Source organism: Bos javanicus, chromosome 2 (assembly GCF_032452875.1).
Source record: "Bos javanicus breed banteng chromosome 2, ARS-OSU_banteng_1.0, whole genome shotgun sequence".
Lineage (NCBI taxonomy): Eukaryota > Metazoa > Chordata > Mammalia > Artiodactyla > Bovidae > Bos > Bos javanicus.
Window position 1 is genome coordinate 79,603,071 of NC_083869.1, and position 18,303 is coordinate 79,621,373.

An 18,303-nucleotide genomic window follows, 5' to 3' on the forward strand; every position below is an offset into this window, starting at 1 on the left:
GACTTCCATTATTTAATACTATTTACTGCCACTTCAGAGAACACTTTCCTGAAAAGGGAGAAATTTGTCCTAAGTGGTACATAAAGGTTCTGTGCTTATAAAACATCATACCAGAAATACTCTTAAAACACACAAACATCCCTTTACCAGGATCTACTCAGTGACTTCTTATAATGATCAAATACATAGAAATACAAACATAACCAGCTAGGCAGGGCATTTATCTGTTGTACTTCATTCCCTGGAGAAATACACTCTTGATGTTTATTATGAAAAAACTTGATATTTCCTAAATACAAGTACTGCAGACAGGGAGATGAGAATGGTCATATTTGCTATGAGGCCAGAATTCAAGCTTATACCACCATTCCCTGATAGCTCAAACAACAGTTGAATCTAACCTGCCCATTTACGTCTAACCTAGTGATTCTTCTATTATACTGTTTTTTTTCCCCCAGCACTCAATGCCTTTTAAGAGGGTCACAGCTTTCTGGCTTAGAGCATCTTTGGAGAAAAAAAAATGGCAGCTTTTTGTGTGGGTGCAATAACTTCTCAGGAAGTAATACCTCACCTCATCAAGGAGGTGTAGGTTTTAGATGCTGCTATGGAGACAACAGTCACATTTTACATGTATTTTAAAATTAAAAACACATTATAGCAGTATTGAAATTCATTTTAAAATACCAAATTATTTCTGCACTTGGAGGCAGCTATGGTGGTCACCAAGACCAAAGGATTTTCATTTGTTTATGGTACTCATTATGACTTCTCTCAGTAATGTTTCTTCTCTCATCTCCTCCACTAACCTACCTTAATCAGGGTAAGAGAAGGCAACACTTAGGAAAATGATATTGGTCTTATTTAAAAATAAGGAGTGACATTTTTATGTTTAAACATAAGATGAGAAAAACATCAAACCTACAGACAATGCCAGGAATGTTTAAAATCTTTACACCAGATATTATTTTTAACAGACTATAAGTTTAATACTTTAAAAAAGTAAACAAAATCTCTGGACATGCAGGAAAATGAAACTATGCCAAAGCATTTTTAGAGGGCAAAAATATACCAAATAGCTAAATAGCAGGAATTACAAACACCTTTTTAAACTGCTGTCTTCTTTGTTCCTTTATCATTTTAATTTAAAAAGTCAATGCAAACTCAGGTTCATGTCAATCATCTTATGTAAAAACCGAGAGGAGGTTTTAATTTGTTTAATAAAGTACCATGTGCGTATTATATTTAATGTAATACACATACTTTAAAATAGACCTCAAGAAAACTTTATCCCCACCAGAAAAATACAGTATTTACATAAAAATATGATTGTGGTGGTGATAGCAGAAAAATATGATTCAGCTGCAGACAGCTGTTTGTGAAAGTTATCTAGAAGACCTCTATCAAACCTACTCCCCAAACCACTTCTGTGTATGTCAGTGCTAGGGAAGGGGCAAGGTAAGAAACACAACACTTCACAAAACATCATCCAGTCCAAAACAGATCTAGAAAAAGCACAAGAGAGAGAGTGGAACCATCTGTAATGTATTTGTGAGAGATACACATTTGCCAGTGAAAATTACCCAATTCTCAAGGCAGTTACACAGGATGAGTTTTCAAATTATTGGATTCTCATAATCTCCACCTAATGATTTGTCAATTACTAGTTTTTCTTCTCAATTTTAAAATTTTTACTAAACAATAAAGACAAGTGAACCCACTTATGAAACATGCATTAAATTTCTGAGTTTGTTTACATCTACAATTAATTTCAACTTTTTGAAAAAATAATAGGATTTGCCTTAAGAGAGCTGTTAATAGTTTGGCTCCCTTGATAGAACTGTGAAGACCGTTTCATTTACTAACTTCAATTTCATGATGAAGGCAGAATATATTCAACTTTGGTATTAAAGCTGAAATGGAAGATACTACTCATGAATTTGTAAAGTTTACTTCCTTCTATTGATATTAGCCAGCATCATAAAGCCATACCAAAAGCTAATTCTCCCAAGAAAGAGAATCTTTAGTTTTCAATGGCCAGTGTGGAAAATATAATAACACACATAACTTTTATCCTCTGCCCAGATACAGGACAGCTTTGCACTATTTCACAGGCAAGCCACTGGCAAACTTGAGGCTATATTTAAAGCAGAGAGAACAAATAAGAATAACCATGTGATCTATCCAACCACCTGTAACAATTGGGCCCTGACTATGCATAGCATCTACTACATGCTGCTAAATGTCTCACCTTTCCTAAAGGACTCTCATTCTAGTCCTGATGATTTTGGTGTACCAGGATGTTTTTCATCTAAACCCTCTATGTGGAGAAGGCCTTTCAATTTTACCTTCAATAAGATGCATGAAGCCCTTCAGAGTAACAGATGTTTCTGAATTAGGGAAAAATCCACTTGCTATCAACAGGTTGCAGCAAATTTCTTGGCCTTTCTTTAGATTCCCTAGAAACACAGGATGTGAGGGAACACAGTAGCAGAAGGGAATCACAGGTGGGAAGGAAAAATGTCTCCAGAGAAGATGAGAAAATTCATGCTCTAGACCGCATTCATCTGTAAGAGAGAAAATGTAATGACATTACTACACTGGTCCTGTAAAACGCAGACTCATAGCTAACATTCCTTGTGTGTCCTACAGTAGAAAGACATCCCCCAGCAAAAAACCACCATGGGATTAGAGGGCCTGCAGCATGTGCTATCCGTTTTCCTAGCCTAATCGAGACCTTTTATACCACCTAAGCTGATGGATTATTACTCTGCAGCCTACCGGCTTAATTCTGTCAATTCATCCAGGCTGAATAAAGCTTTCTGCTGTTGGGCAAGTCTGGGGACTGAGCAATGTGGCAAATCTGCTCATGCAAAACAAGGGTGAAGCAGTGCTGAGCTGCACGCCAGAGGGAGAGACGAACCTGGGGAAAATGATGTATTTTCCTTAAAGGCCACTCAGTAGGAATAACAGATGAAGGAGTTTCAGGTACTGGCTAGACAAGCAGAAGGCTTAGGAACTCCTCCCCTAGCCGTGCCTCTGGCCCAGCTGCCTCCAATAGGGCCGTTCGTAGACCCAGAACTGCTCATCCACAGGACACAGCCTGAAACAAACATCCCCCCTCACGTCTATGCTGGGCCCTCCCCTTACTCCAGGTGCTCTCAACCGGGGTGATTCTGTCCTCCGGCAACACCTGGAGACATTCTGCATTGGCATGACTGGGTGTGGGGGTGTGGGCTACTGACATCTAGTGAAGAGAGGCCACGAATGCTGCTATCCATTCTGCAATGCACAGGACAGCCCCACCCAGGGAATCATTCACCAACCCCACCACCACCAAAACACCAACAGCAACACAGCTTTAGACTACATGCCCCTTGAAAACAGTCCTTTTATTTTTTTTAATCCCAAGTAGTCAATAGTGGGTGGTACATTGTGGGTTCCTAGGAAAATATTTTGGATTGAAAAGCACAATGAAGTTTTAGCCCCTATGTTTCAATCTGGCTGAGAGTAAAAATATGTAAAGACGGTGGTCTTTGGAGAGACAGAGAGAAAGCAAGTGGGCATGGATCCAAATCCTGTTACTGTGTCTTACTAGCTGTGTGATCAAGCCATGTTCCTTCACCTCCAAATCCCAAGCTCCTCATCTATTTGAAGAAGAGTCCCTAACAGACTTGTTGTTGAAAGGGTTAAATTATACAGCATATATAGAATACTTAGTATGTGCTATGTGCTTAGTCATGTCTGACTCTGTAATCCCATGAGCTGTAGCCCACCAGGCTCCTCTGTCCATGGGGATTCTCCAGGCAAGAATACTGGAGTGAGTTGCCATGTCCTCCTCCAGGGGATCTTCCCAACCCAGGGATCGAACCCAGGTCTCCCGCTTTGTGGGCAGATTCTTTACCAGCTGAGCTACCAGGGAAGCCCAAGAATACTGGAATGGGTAGTCTATTCCTTCTCCAGGGGATCTTCCCAACCCAGGTGTCAAACCAGGATCTGTTGCATTGCAGGTGGATTCTTTACCATCTGAGCCACCAGGGAAGCCCAGAAGAATGCTTAGTATAGTCAATGGAAAATAGCAGACAATTAATAAATGTTCCTACTAATATCAGCATTGCCCAAAGGCCTCCAGGAGAGGAGCCTGGTTCTCATGAAGTCCTGGAGGGAAAAATTTACTGTACAGGAAAGCCAGACTAAACAAATACTGCAGTCAGGCTACAGAGAACACTGGTGCTCTGTCTCAGGAGGCTGCAGTCCTCCGGCTCTGGAGCAGCACCAGGCGTCAGCTCCAGTGCCTGCTGCTCCAGAGAGACAACCCCCAGACACACCCGAACACCAGCCAGCTCCATGAAAGGTCTATTTCAGAGCATACGCCCTAACTCCCAAGACTGGACACTAGAAGGAAATCAGGCCATGGCGGAGGACAATTTGGGACAGACAAGGTGGAGTCCAGCCAATTCGGAGACAGAATCTAACTTTTATTTTGTCTCACCAGTGCTGTGCCCATATTAGAGCCTGTTTTAGCTCTTAAATCTTCCATGGGTTTAATCCGGAGATTTGTATGTGTGCGTATGTGCAAAAATAGATTTTATTCTACAAATGAAATGAACAAAATCACCTGGAATAGAATGGATGGCTCCTGGGCAGGGGGAGAGGGGATCCAGAGCCATAAAACCATTTCCTAGTATTTATTTAAAGTAAATAGCTCCCACTGTTATTATTCCCAGAGCACAGAGAAGCAGAGAAAGCAGTCATGCTGCATGCACAGATGGAGGGGATTAATCCATCTTATTTTCTCAAGGTCACAGGGGATAATGGTGTGACAGAGGTGGAGTGCAGATTTCCAAATAACAAACACAAGCCTCTCCCCCAAAGGTTACGCTGCCTTCATCTTAATAAACCAGAATAGCACACACTCAGTGTCAAGTGCAAACAGCTTCCCTGGGGTCCAGGTTTGAAATGAATCAGAGATGAGCTTTCTAGGTGAGGGGGTCTCAGGAGAGTAGACAAGAACATGCAGTCCAGAGGCACCCCAGGGGGATTCAAATATTCATTCCCTCATTTACTGACTACCTGATCTTAGGCAAATTTGTTAATTTTGGAGAAACTTTTTGTTTACATCTGTAAAGTAGGAAAAATAATAATATCTAACTCAGAAGATCGGTGTGAGGACTAAGTTTCTACCAGTAGCATGCCCGGTACACAGAAAGAGCTTAACAAGTGTCACCTATTAATAGTGATGAAGACCATGATGATGCAACCTGCTCGGGAACAACAAACAAACACACGGTTGCTGGGTTCTGTCCATTGGTCTTACAATTTCTGAACAGGGCTTTACAGTTATTCCAGTTTTGTGCTGGGCTCACAGAGCACTTCAGAGCAGAGTGGGGAGCTACATTCCAACAGAGAATGCAACCTTATACATGTAAAAGTTTCATTTTTCATTTGCTAATAGAACTATTTTGCTATTACACTACCTAAGCATTTTTCCAAGTAATTTTTTTTTCAGCCTCAACAATCAGGAGGGTGTAAGAAAGCACAGTCTCTAAAGATTTTAGCCCATACTTCTGCAAGTGAGGGAAAAAGATAAGGTTACATGCCAGAAACTTAAGTCTAAACAGATACTACTGATGACACACAAATGCCTTCCCTGAACTCAAGGATTTGTGACCCTGAATGTCGGAAGATGGCACCCTCTCAACCGGCATCTGCTCCCTCCTCCGCTTAATGCAGTCTGTGCCAGGACCACCCTCCCCCTCACCACCCCTCAACCCCCGATCCCTGGCCTGGGGCACACAGCGATAAAGACAGACTGGGGATGACTCAGAGAGATTTTCTTTTTTAACTAAGAAAATTTTAAAAAATGAACTGGAATAGCTTCATGTGGAAAAGAGCTTAAAATTAAACAGCATCAGGAAACATCCAGCCAATAAAAAAATAAAATTTTTAAGAGATAAGATTTCAGATTTCAGGCAGACAATACTCGTTGACACTCTGAAAAACATTCTCCCAAAGAAAGAATCACTCTTTTGGTGGACAGCCCGGTTCTTATCCTTATACTGACAATCATGACAGTATTTCATTTATAGTATTCATGACTGTATTTCATTCCTTGAACTTTTGACTCTTGACAAGCCCTTCCCAGCTCCAGGTGTGAGCGGCACAAGTTAGCTCTCAAACATAAAGCAGGTGAAAGTGTTTCGTTGTGGCTCGCCAAATCTCTACAAAGATTGCAACTACCAAGCGTTAGTCTCCCTTCCTAAAAATAACACCTCTTCACTCAGACACAGGGCTGAAACAACAGGCCAAAGGAAAACATTTTCTTATCAGGAAAATCTTAGTTCCTTTATATATGAGATTTCTACATGGATAACTTTAAAAGGCAGAGGGTGAATTTTTAAATGTTTGAAATATTATTTTGGGGAAGGTGCTGAATTCCAGAAATAAAGATCTTGGTGACAATGTAGGTTGTTTAAACACAGCAGGCTCCAAGTTGTCACAGCTTATCTAGAAAACATCCTTCTGGGCCCCTTCCGAGAGCTCACAGACAGGCCCAGGGTTGGCCAAGCGCGTTCCTGGCCTCGGAGAGCCAACACTGAGATCGTCCCTGCGTGCTGGTACTCACCATATCGAATTCTACAGAGCCCACCATCCGAGACACCTCGTCAAACTCCTCAGGAGACATGGGAAGAAGGTTGTCTGTGGTCTGAAGTCGAGAAGGGTGACTAAAATGGGGGAGAAAGAAACAGGAAATGTTGACATCTAAATTGTGGAAGCAGTACCACCAGCTTGGCCATTTCATCTCTGGCCTGTGTCATCACTTCAGTTTATTTCAAGAGAAGTATGTGCACTTGTAAGATACATTTGAAAAAGCAAGGATCTCAAGAGGTTCATGTCCCCAGCCCGGCCCCTCATGAAGCACGTTGGACTCTGGATATGTGAGCGAGAAATAGCCAGTCTGGGTCCTGTACCGCTTCTGCCTGGGTAAACCTGGGTGCGAGCGTGTGCAGCGTGTCGCCTACCCTGGCCCAAGAAGCGCCAGAGGAAATGTCTGGGGAGTCCCTCATCCCTACCTTGAGGTTTGTATGCAGATAAAGCTGCTCCAGAGGGTTTTTACATGAAGGCTACATCCATTCACCCCAAGACAGTGCTGCAGGCCAAATAACTGACAATGACTTTTCCAAAATTTTTTCTACCTTTTACAAAATGAAACAACAAAATAAAAGCAAGCGGACAAAAAAAAAAAGGTATCTCAATCATTACTTTGGCCTTTTCTACATTAAAAAGAACTGCTTTCCCACTCTCATCAATTTTTGTTCATTTTATTTACACTCTTTCAAAATATCAGTTTGGGGAGAACTTATATACCTTAAATACAACCTTGTTTTGGGTTTGTTTGTTTTTGTTTTTGTTTTTAATAAAGGCAGTGAAACGCTGACAGGGAGTGACACAAAATCTCTAATTAGGATCTCTCCAACAAGTCCAACTGTGATGATGACAGCAACAATTACAATGGAAAAGCAAAGAACAAGCATCTTCAACAGGCCCCAGCCAGGACAGGGGGCTTGTTTGAGGATTTTAAACATGCCACTCTTCTGTGTTCACTTACACTTCAGACACAGAAATCAATTCAGTCTTGATGTATCCTGTTCCTTTAGGGCCATCAAGTTCCATAGGCTCTGGGGCTAGAAGCAAACACATCGTGGACACTTTCCGTTAGCAGATATCACACAAGAACAATCAACTGCAACGTCCCTGCTGGCTCAGTGGTAAAGACCCCTGAGGATCCCACATGGTGAGGAGCAACTAAGCCCATGCGCCACAACTAATAAGCCTGTGCTCTAGAGCCTGGGAGCCGCAACTACTGAGCCCACGCACCCTAGAGCCCATGCTATGCAAAAAGAGAAGCCACCACAATGAGAAGACCATGCGTTGCAACTGGAGAAAAGCCTGAGCAGCAGCAAAGACCCAGCACAGCCAAAAATAAATTAAAAAAAAGAACAATCAACTTTTTCTTTGATCAAGACTGGATTTGTTTCCCTTGACAGTCAGCTAAGATTCCCTGCCTGCGTCACCTGAAATTGTGGTATGGATGCAGAAACAACGAGAAGAAAAGGGGAGGTACGTTCTTCTGTGCTGAACATAGACAAGATGGGAGAGATGTTTCTTTCCAAGGCCCGAAGTCCTACAGAAGTTGCATCTGGTTTATGGTCCTGGCCTGGCTGGTGTCATAGACACATCAGTCAAGGTGAGCTGCGGGCATCTTCTCCCCAAGTAATTGTGTTAATACTCAAATAACTGATCCTGAAAAACCATTAACTCTGTTGGCATGTTCTAAAGCAGGTGAGTCTAATTTCCCCTTTCTCAAATACAGTCGAGGGAAGACTGAGCAGTGGAAGACCTGTGTGCTAAGCCTAGACCTGCTCTCAGTGAGGAGGAGACCTAGTAACTTACTGGGTCACTGTGCAGGGACCACTTCTCTTCACCCAGGCCTCCGCTTGCTCAATTTCAGGTATGGGTTGACATAAATCAAGTGACCATCAAAGGTCCTTTTATCCCTTCCACTCAGAAAAAGTAAAAAATGTAACAAACACAGAAGACCAGAAATGGACTTTTCCAACACCCCTAAAATGAAAAATCATTTGCTCCTTTCTAACTCTCTGTATCAGGCCAAACAATGTAGCACGTGTCAACTGTACTATGTTTTGAAGGCCTACTTTTACCAATTCAAAAGGAGGGGGTGCCCTGTACTTACAAGAAGGCAAGGGCAGTGTGGAGGAGTAGGATTAAAGCCTGTCTGCAAACCTCTGGACAAGATGAAGGGAGAACATGACCATGGCGAAAACTAGGCTGTGCTATGACTCAGCAGGCAACTCCTGTGCACTCTCCTCACTTACCTTCCTTTGGCCTGGAGTAGTATTTTCCAAAGGCATGGTCTTTATCAATATTTGGATACAGAAACTTCAGGGGATTCTCTGGAATATTTTCAGCAGCCATGACTTTATAATTACGAATAATGTCAGGAAAAGTAACCGCAGAAAGTTCTTTCTTTGTGTAGGGTTCAACCGCGTGGAAGTAAGGTTCTAAAAGGAAGAAAAGTCAAGTGAGTCCCATGGAATAGCCCAGAACAACAGAGGAAAGAAACAAAACACTGCAGAGTTTATGGATTTAACAGAACCTGGTAAGAACTAAACATAATCTAGGAGTTTCATCACAGCGTGTGTAACTGATTCATTTCTAAATAAATTAACCTTTCATTAAGACAGGAAAAACAAAGGCCATCATCACTCTCAATAACATTGCATTTGTCATTATTTGCTTAGATTTGTAAATCTAGTCAAAAAAATTTTACTAGACACCCATAAAATAACTAATTACTACTTGGGTCTTCTTGGCTCAAGCCACAGATTAGGTTAACAGAAAAGCTCACTTTCTTTTCATATTGAAAAATGAAAATAAACAATGACAATACAAGGAAAACTTTTTAAACAAACCAAAAATGGACCCTATTTGCTATCTTTTTCTATAATTCTGAATGCAAAATCACCCAAACTTTAATTTGCTCCTAGTCTTAGTTCCAGACTTCACTGAATTCCTGCTTCCTAACTGTTTCAGGATCTCACTTTGGGGCTCATATTCCAGAGGTCAGGTGCTCTAGGGACTCTGCTCCTGAACTTCAGACCAAAGCTGGTGCTGCCCGGCTAAGACTGCCCAGTTGTCAGCGGTGTGCATCTCTGCCCGCTTTGCTAGCTCCATCTCTCCGCAAAGCTCCAGAAAGAACCACCAGGGGAGAAGCAGAAAAGGCAGGCTCTGCCCCTACTGTCCCCTTCCCTGGGCTCTACTCCAGGCTCTCTTGTTTTTCACCAGAAAAAAAAATACATAGAACTAGAAAAGCATCCCATCTTATCGCATCTTCTAACTGAAAGCAGAAGTCACTGGAATAGTTCAGTTTTCCCTCCAATCCTTCAAACAGAGCAAACTAAAAGTAACAGGAAAAAGTCACCAGTTTGTCTTTAACCTTTTTTCATCTCCACCAAAACATGTTTCTTATTCCCCAGAAACCTGTTTTGTATACTTAGGTTTTCGAAACTGTTTTGCCATGGATGAACTGCATCAGATAGAAACCCAAGATAGACCCCATATAAACATGCGCATGCTCTGTCTGAAGGCAGGGTGGAGAACCAGTCCCAGGACCCCCTCAAACAACCAGCCCTCATCCTAGCACATCCACACGTGATTCCCCTCAGTGGGTCTGGAAGCTTATGCCTGCACACGATGGGTTTCCTCCCAACAACTAGCTGCCAGTCATAGGGACTCACATTCTTCACCTACAGGTATCAAACCTGAACAAGAGGAAAGAATGTGACCTTGTCTTTTAAACAACCATTATGTGCACAACAGGTTCTATGCAAAGAGTCCCACAAACTCTTGGGTATGCAATAAATTCCTATTAGGGAAGCTCAACTGGGGTGGGCTACAGGAGCTGCAATTTTATGTCACAGGCTCATTATTTGTGTGAGCTGATCTGCAGTAGAGGAAGGGCTTGCACCTGTGGGTCGAATGGGGGTGTGTGCAGGAACCCTGGCTTACCACCTCCATTTTGGGACCGTTCCACCCACGTGAACGTGATCGCCCCTTCCCGGCAGCTCTCGCTGAAGCGCAGCAGGAACGTCCCAGGCTGTTGGTCCTTCAGCAGGGCTCGCTCTCGCTCCTTGCTAATAAAGCCCACGATACACCTGGATGCGGAAAGGGATCAACGGAGGCACTCTGAGGTTCGGTCATGATTCTATAATTTTCCTGCTCATTTACCAACCAAGATGACTACAACGTGACACAAGAACACAGGATAAAAATGTATCGACTATTTTAGATGCTTTAAAACTATTTCATTGACACTTCAGGAATCATTTCAGTCATACGTATATATGCTTAACTCCCCCAAAAGCTCATTAACCTGGTGCCAACAGATGTTCAATAAATACTTTCTGGATTAATGAGCCTTTCATTTTCACTTGGTGATTGAAAATGTCTGAATTTATTTATCTTTTACAGTGAAGAGGAAGGCTCAGACGATCCATTTTCATATTCTTAACTTCTGACCAAGTTAAGAATCTCTTTGCTGAAATCTCAACTGACCCTGGGAATAAATTAGAAACAATTTACTGAGTTGGGCTTCCCTGGTGGCTCAGTTGGTAAAGAACTGCCTGCAATGGAGAAGACGCATGTTCGATCCCTGGGTCAAAAAGCCCTCTAGAGAAGGGAATAACAACCCACTCCAGTGTTCTTGCCTGGGAAACACCATGGACAGAGGAGTCTGGTGGGCTACAGTCTATGGGGTCATAAAGAGTCAGACACAACTGAGCGACTAACACTTTAAACTTACTGTGTTAAAAACAGCTTTTTCTTCCTTACTGGGAGGCAATAAAGAAGATGCTCAAGAAATTTTTGTACAATGAATGCATGCATAGCACTCAGGGTTTTTAAACTCAGCTTTGAAAATGGGGATATGTGTATACCCGTGGCTGATTCATGTTGAGGTTTGACAGAAAACAGAATTCTGTAAAGCAATTATCCTTCAATAAAACATTAATTAATTAAAAAATACATATATGTTTATTATGGAAGTATAAGTTTAATCTTATGAGGGCCCACTAATGAATCCCTGAAGGGATAGCCTGTAAGCGTGTTTCAGTGGGATGCTCACAAGTCTCACCAAATAATGAAGTCTGTCTAGGTCAGGACTATCTCTGCCTTGCAGTAACGGAGTCTGTGCTCAACATATGCTTCAAAAATACATCTATCTGTGGTCCTTACCCATCATTCCAGAGAGCAAGCAGGTGTTTTTTAATGAGTTCAAGGATGCTTTCGATCCAAAGCCAGAACGGAAAATTTTTATCATTTATATTTTCCTGCCAAGTAAATAGATGCACACATTAGAAACCAAGAAATCCCAAACTCTGACTTCTCCTGTCTCCTCCTACCCTTGGGTTTTAGTTTGCAAAGACTGCCCAGCTGCCAAAGCTAGCATTGTCTCCTACAGAGCCGTCCCTCCCCTTCTTATCGGCTTTCAGACACCCAGCTCTCCACATCCTGAGCCAGACTCTGCTTCCCTCTCCAAACATTAGTGACCTAGCCAGGGCATGACCCCCTGGGTGATCACAGTGGCTTCCCACTGCTGAACTCCAGTAGCTCGAGCTTGTCAGCACTGTCTGGTGACCCTCACGGGGTCGATTACCACCCCCCTGAACTGGGCCCCTGCTTGAGTAGGCTCGGGGACGGTCATCTGGCTCATGGGCTGTCCACGCCAGCACAGAGCACACGTTACTCACGGACGGGGCTAACATGCTGCCAAGCCAGGGCCCAGTGTGAGCAAACAGAGGACTCATTTCGGATGTGAGAGAATGTTATCACACAGACAGGTGCTTCCTGTCAGACTCACACTTGGAGCCTAACCTTCGCGCTGAAGGAAAGTAAACAACTTGTCCTAGGGGTTCCATGGGCTAGAGGAACCTGCCAAAGCAAGCATGGCGCAGCCAGCACCTTGTTGAGAAATCCAAGAACCCTACAGAGAGCAGAAAGCACTCAGAGTGTAAATCCGAGACAGCACCCACCTTACAGAACCTTGTCCATGGAATCAGACCATCGGGGCCGGCGTTGGGGCCTAAACAAATAAAAACAAGGTTTTTCAGGAACTGGGAATCAATTCTGAAGCTTTGGCTGGGCTGATGGCTCTTGTATTTGCTCTCAAAGAGCCAACACTCAACCAAGGCAGGGTGGATGTACACGGTAGGAGTCTCAGATCCTAACTGCCTGTGCTTTCTGGAGAAGCCTAGGGTGGTCCCTCCTTGTGCAATGGCACTTGCCGTCCTCCCTCTCCTTTCTTACCAGGCTCCTCTCCCAGTGACCCTGCAGTTTTTTTTTCAAGTGCAAACTAAGACCAAGAATCACTTGCAGGTGATCGATTTAACTGACACAACTTTATAGGCTTATTTTAGATATTAATTAGGTATTTCCCTCAGCCCTCCTCCAAATCAGGCTCAGGGAGGCAAATCAAAAGGCAAGTGAGAGAAATGAAAGGGGAAGGAAGCCTAGGGGTCACCTCCTACACAAACCAAAGCAGCTGAGCCATGAGAACTGGTGAGACTGACACCGCTCTTCACAGAGAATCGCAGATAAGCCATTACAGGCAGGAAGGGTATCTGTCTTAACTCTCAGCAAACAAGGGATGGAATAAGGTGACTTCTTACTTTTTCCAAAATGCACAAGACCCCCACTGTGACAGCTACATGGCCAAGAGAGGGCACTGCTGAGAGCTATCCAGGTTAGGAAAAGTCTACTGATGCCTGCAGGACATGCAGCTCTGCTGTATAGAAAGCAAATCTGGAAAAAAAGCCATCTGTGGATTTAGAAAAAAAAATAGTTCAGATATTCCCATTCATTGAAGATCTGACCTTGAGACTGATGGGTCTTAGATTTGCTTAGTGTAGAAGACTAATAAATCCATGACATTAGCTACTGAAAGGGAATTCTCTACCTTGGCCTGGACCCTGCCCATCAGGCGATGCTGATCATGGGTGTCCCCTAATGTGGACAGTGTCTCCTCCCATTTGGGCCACCTGACCTAAGAGACCTGGGTGTGTGTTGTGGGGTGGGTGGCCCCAGGACCTGATTCTTACAATGCTGGGGGCTTACTTTTTTCTCCCCAAGGTTAATCAGACTTCATCTTTCTCAGACTTCACCTTTCTCCAAGAATTTATTTTAGCCACAACTAATATATTTTACATAACTCAGAAATCTTTCCCTTAGGAGCCTTGCTCAGAAATGTTATGGGATATGAGATAATGGGAAAATGATTCATTTAAATCTTCTATCAAGTCGGCATCTCCTTCTAAAGTGAGGCATCACTCTCTCTTACCTATAATAAATGCCAGTTGGAAACGCCAATAGATTCCTAACACACTCCTAACTTGAAGATGAAGAGCAAAGGGGGGAAAGGAGAAGTCAAGATATTTTTTATGAATTTTGATTGTTGGTTACATAAAAAGTGAATATGCTCATACCAAGAAGCTTCTCCCCCAGCATGTTCAGCTGGTCCACATTGAGACCTCTTTTGGTGACAGAAGAAAACTGCCAACTCAGCACCTCTGAAAGCTGAGACCATCGTGCACAAGGTGGGTTCAGGAAGAAGGACAGATTCTAGAGAGAAAACACCGAGAAGCTAAAAGCCACTGATGAGTCACCAGTCACAAGCTCAGCATGGAAACACGGATCTGTGCCAAAGTTTAGTTCTAGTCTATGACACACATATTTTCACAGCAGAAGAAGAGAAATAGTTCTATTTGCAGACTCATATCTGTGCATTTATCTACTCACTAAAATTTAACTCCCGAATCAATACTCGTGGCACTTTGGCATTCATTTGTGGACGTACCCAGGCACAGAGCCGTGAAAACTTTGAGTCGCCAAACATGTATGTTTCCGGTTGAAGTCAAACAAAGCTATGCTCTGCCTTCCTGTTCCAGCTCTCACACCACACCCAGTGTCTTCTTCGAGGTCTGTTGTGGTCTTTGCATTTCTGTAGGTTTTTTTGTTGGTGATTTCATTTTTAAAAATGCCCCTCAAAGGCGAGCTGAAGTGCTGTTTAGTGTTCCTAAATGCCTTAAGGAGCAAATGCACATGATATAGAAGTTTTGTTCAGACTGAGTTATAAAGCTGTTTGCCGTGAGTTCGATGTTAATGAATCAACAAGTATGTTAGATAAGGGATCTTTAAACAAAACAAGGTGATGTATTGATCTGCAGATGCGAGGGTTTTGCCAGAGGCTGACGGGAAACCATACTTCCCTCAGGCACAGTGATTCAGTATCTGCTAAATAGTGCTCACAGTGACTTCAAAGAACGTAAGTACAGTGAATAACTGGAACCAATTGTAACTAATGCACCATGAGTATCCGCACTCTTAAGAACAGAGCCTGCTTGTTTAGCAAGTGTATACATTTTTAAAAAGGCCTAACACAAAATCATCTGTTGCCCAAGCTTACTCACATGGAAGGAAAATCGTAATTTTTCATTTCTAGTACATACACGTGCTTCTGGAATGCTTCGCTATTCCAGAATTACTCAGCTCCTTAGCAATGAGTTGAGTTGTGCCCACTTTCCCCCCAGCATCTGGCCCATACAGGCTCTTTCAAATATGCAGAACTAGAGCAGGGGGGGTCTTTAAACCCTGGTATGAAAGTGGATGTGTTTTCCTTACCCGGGGTTCTGCCACCAGCATGTTGTACCACAGGATAGAGGCCCAGCCACTTGGGAGCTGGCTGACATTGGAGATCACCACGACGGGTAGAGAGGTCGTCTACAAGATGACAAAGACCTTGAAATCCTCGAATCCCAGAAACAGTACCTGTAGACCACTGTGCAGCCTCACAGCCTAACAAGGAACCCTATGTATATCTGCATATATTTTATTCTTGAAAATTAAGAATGTAAAGGTACAGTCTTTGGTTTTTAGTTGAAGTTATCTTTGACATATATTTTCAATTAAGAAATAAATGTCAGAGCTTCATATAAAAAATTAACACAAGACATCTCAACTGGAACACTTGGAGCTTCCCTTGTGGCTCAGCTGGTAAAGAATCCACCTGCAATGTGGGAGACCTGGGTTCGATCCCTAGGTTGGGAAGATCCCCTGGAGAAGGGAAAGGCTATCCACTCCAGTTTCCTGGCCTGGAGAATTCCACGGACTGTATAGTCCAAGGGGTCGCAAAGATTCTGACACAACTGAGCAACTTTCACTTCAGACAAAGGTTAACTTAGTTCTCTAGCAGACTGAACCATTAAATTAGCATTGAGACAGTATGGCTGAAAACAGCAATTTTTTCTTGGCAATTAGATAAGTATGTCTAAAATAAAAATACGTGTATCAGTTTAAAGTACAAATAAAGTTTCCCATTTCTGGAACATGTAAGTCTTACCTCAAGGTCAATGACCAAACCAGGCTGGCACAACTGGGTTTCAAAACTAAGGGAGTGAAGCTCTTCAGTGACGATGAGAGGACCCTTGCAAAAGAAAACGGAAAAAAAAAAAGAATACAGTGATTAGTTCACTGATCCTGCAATTAGCAAGAAATTACTAAGCATTTTAACAAGCTCCAGAAAGCAGGAGCCCAATCAGGCACAATTTAGAAGATTCTAGCTTTTAATAATCTATCCCAGATTTAATTATCCCGAGTATCTGTCGGTAGGGAAATAGCAACTTCTAATGAGTTTATTCACAACCTAAGCCTTCCCGGCCCTCAGTCCCCTCTGCCCACCATGGACCCGCCTGGCCTGGGCTGCACACCTCAGGCTGACAAGGGGTGGAAAGTGTACACATGTTCCAAGTGTGATTATCTACCAGGAGAACGGATTTGCATAAGCCTGGCAGGTTATAAAGTGCCTTGGTTGCTTTGGGTAGAAAGGTTATTGTGTTCCAAGTGCCTTCATACACATTATCTAATGTGAGCCTCACAACAACCTTAGAACCAGAAAGGTGTGACTCCATTCCTGCTCCTGGGAGAGGAAATTAAGTCCCTAGTTGGTCACTGAGAGTCAAGATCCAAAAATGAGGCCTGGTCAGGCCCAGGCGGGCACCTGTCCCACGGCTCCACACGCCCTCTGCTGGTTGTGGAAGGGAAGGACAGAGTGCTAGGCAGGCACAAAGAACAAAATCTGACCAAACCAAAGCAACTCCAGCCATTCTGTCCTCTGCCCATGGTTCATATCTGAATGCATCCCAAACATAGCTCTTCAAGACAAGCTGTGACGAGGGGGCTGACAGAAGGATAATGGCACTGGACAGGGCACACACAGTTTTTGGCAGGGCAGTCATGAAGCTGGCCTCTGACTCTAGCTCTGACAATGACTCCCTGTGCACGCTTAGCTAACTCCTGCAAACTTCCTGTGGTCCAATTTCCTCACCAGTGAAATGTGAGTAACACAGTAGCCCACTGTACCTATTCGCTGGGCTGTTGGTGAGGGTCCAGAAAATTCATGTGCAGAATCCCTTGACAACCAGAAACCACAAGCACAGAGTGGTTCTACTGTTATCACACATACACCACGTCCCAGAGCTTGTCTGCTGCTCTCACCTGCGGGTCTTCCCACTGCTCACCGCTCTGTGAGCTGTCCCTGGCCAGCCAGGACCACCAGGGCCATGGAGCCAAGCTCCCTGGACAGAGCTGCTAGTTAAGAGACCAGTCATGACAGAGAAAGACTTACCTCATTAGTTCTGGCACCGGCATTTTTTTGTTCTTTCAGTTGCTACAAAAAAAAATAAAAATCTTAGTAAATAGCTTTATAATAATCCTCAAAGTTGCTACTTCCATCTACAAACCAAAACAAAGTGGAGACTTAGAAAGAAGGAGGTGAAAATATTTTCAGGATGCAGAACAGGAGGGGAAGTGACCGTTGTAGGGGTTTATGAGGTGGAGGGGGAGCACCTTTCCCCAGCGTCCTGACACCCTGCGAACACCGCAGGGTTCAGAAGGAGCCAGGGAAGTGGCATGCTGCTCCCTCCTCTGGGCAAGCTTGTCCTGAACCATCCCCATCACCTTCACCAGCTGTGCCATGCTCCCCAGGCTTTGGGCACAGCTTCTCCCACCTCTACTTCCCTTGGCAGAATCTCCCAGACTGGCCCAGTGTCTCAAGCCTCTCAGACCATCCTTTGAAAAGGTCTTCAGTCATGTAGGTTTTAAAGAAGTAACTCGGAGCCCCCGGAACAGCTCTGGACACCCTCAGACTCCTGGTTTGGAGAGAGGCTCTCAATTAAGGTCCAGCTTCCTAACCATGAGTTTGCAGACTCATGAGATGGCTGCCAGTGAGAAAAAGGGTGCCTTGAATCTCCCTGCAGGTTCCAGGCCAGGAAGTGCATAGGGCTCAGCACCAACACATCTGCAGAACACCTGGCAGCCCCGAATCTCCAGGGAGAGAGGGGAGAAGGCACCACCCATATAAACCCCTCTGCTGGTTTCCACTGCCCGGTGCCCAGGCCTACTCCTCTGGAGACAAAGCGCTCGAGACAGTGGTTGCAGGCAAGACCCCAGAAAGGAGATGGTGACAAAGGGACCCAGGAGAGACCCCTGGGGTCTGCCACACTTGGAGTAGGGAAAGCACCAGTCAGGATGTGGGGAATAACGATCTTCAGGAAAATTCCAAGAGTCTAGAGTGATCACTGAGGTCATCGAGAGACCACATGCAGAGAGCTTGTGTGCACACTGGTTTATGGAATATTTTACTAAGCTCACTTCCCCTCAACGAAGGTATGTCTG

The 18,303-nt window shown here is 43.8% G+C and overlaps 1 protein-coding gene across 3 annotated transcripts in view; it reads right to left on the minus strand.

Annotated features, from left to right (window-relative positions):
* Positions 1–1,524: 1,524 nt before the first annotated feature.
* Positions 1,525–18,303, minus strand: part of STAT1 (signal transducer and activator of transcription 1) — a 42,356-nt gene continuing 25,577 nt past the window's right edge. For 2 of the 3 annotated variants that reach the window (XM_061440410.1, XM_061440390.1), the window contains 11 exons: positions 17,255–17,296; positions 15,971–16,054; positions 15,253–15,351; positions 14,058–14,193; positions 12,609–12,658; positions 11,812–11,906; positions 10,588–10,733; positions 8,895–9,080; positions 7,607–7,682; positions 6,623–6,722; positions 1,525–2,564 (listed from right to left, as the gene is read on the minus strand). In XM_061440410.1, coding sequence (XP_061296394.1) covers positions 2,550–2,564; positions 6,623–6,722; positions 7,607–7,682; positions 8,895–9,080; positions 10,588–10,733; positions 11,812–11,906; positions 12,609–12,658; positions 14,058–14,193; positions 15,253–15,351; positions 15,971–16,054; positions 17,255–17,296 — 1,029 coding nt within the window. In that variant the 3' untranslated portion in view covers positions 1,525–2,549. The remainder of the gene's footprint in view (positions 2,565–6,622; positions 6,723–7,606; positions 7,683–8,894; positions 9,081–10,587; positions 10,734–11,811; positions 11,907–12,608; positions 12,659–14,057; positions 14,194–15,252; positions 15,352–15,970; positions 16,055–17,254; positions 17,297–18,303) is intronic. The other variant, XM_061440399.1, reaches the window with a different exon arrangement.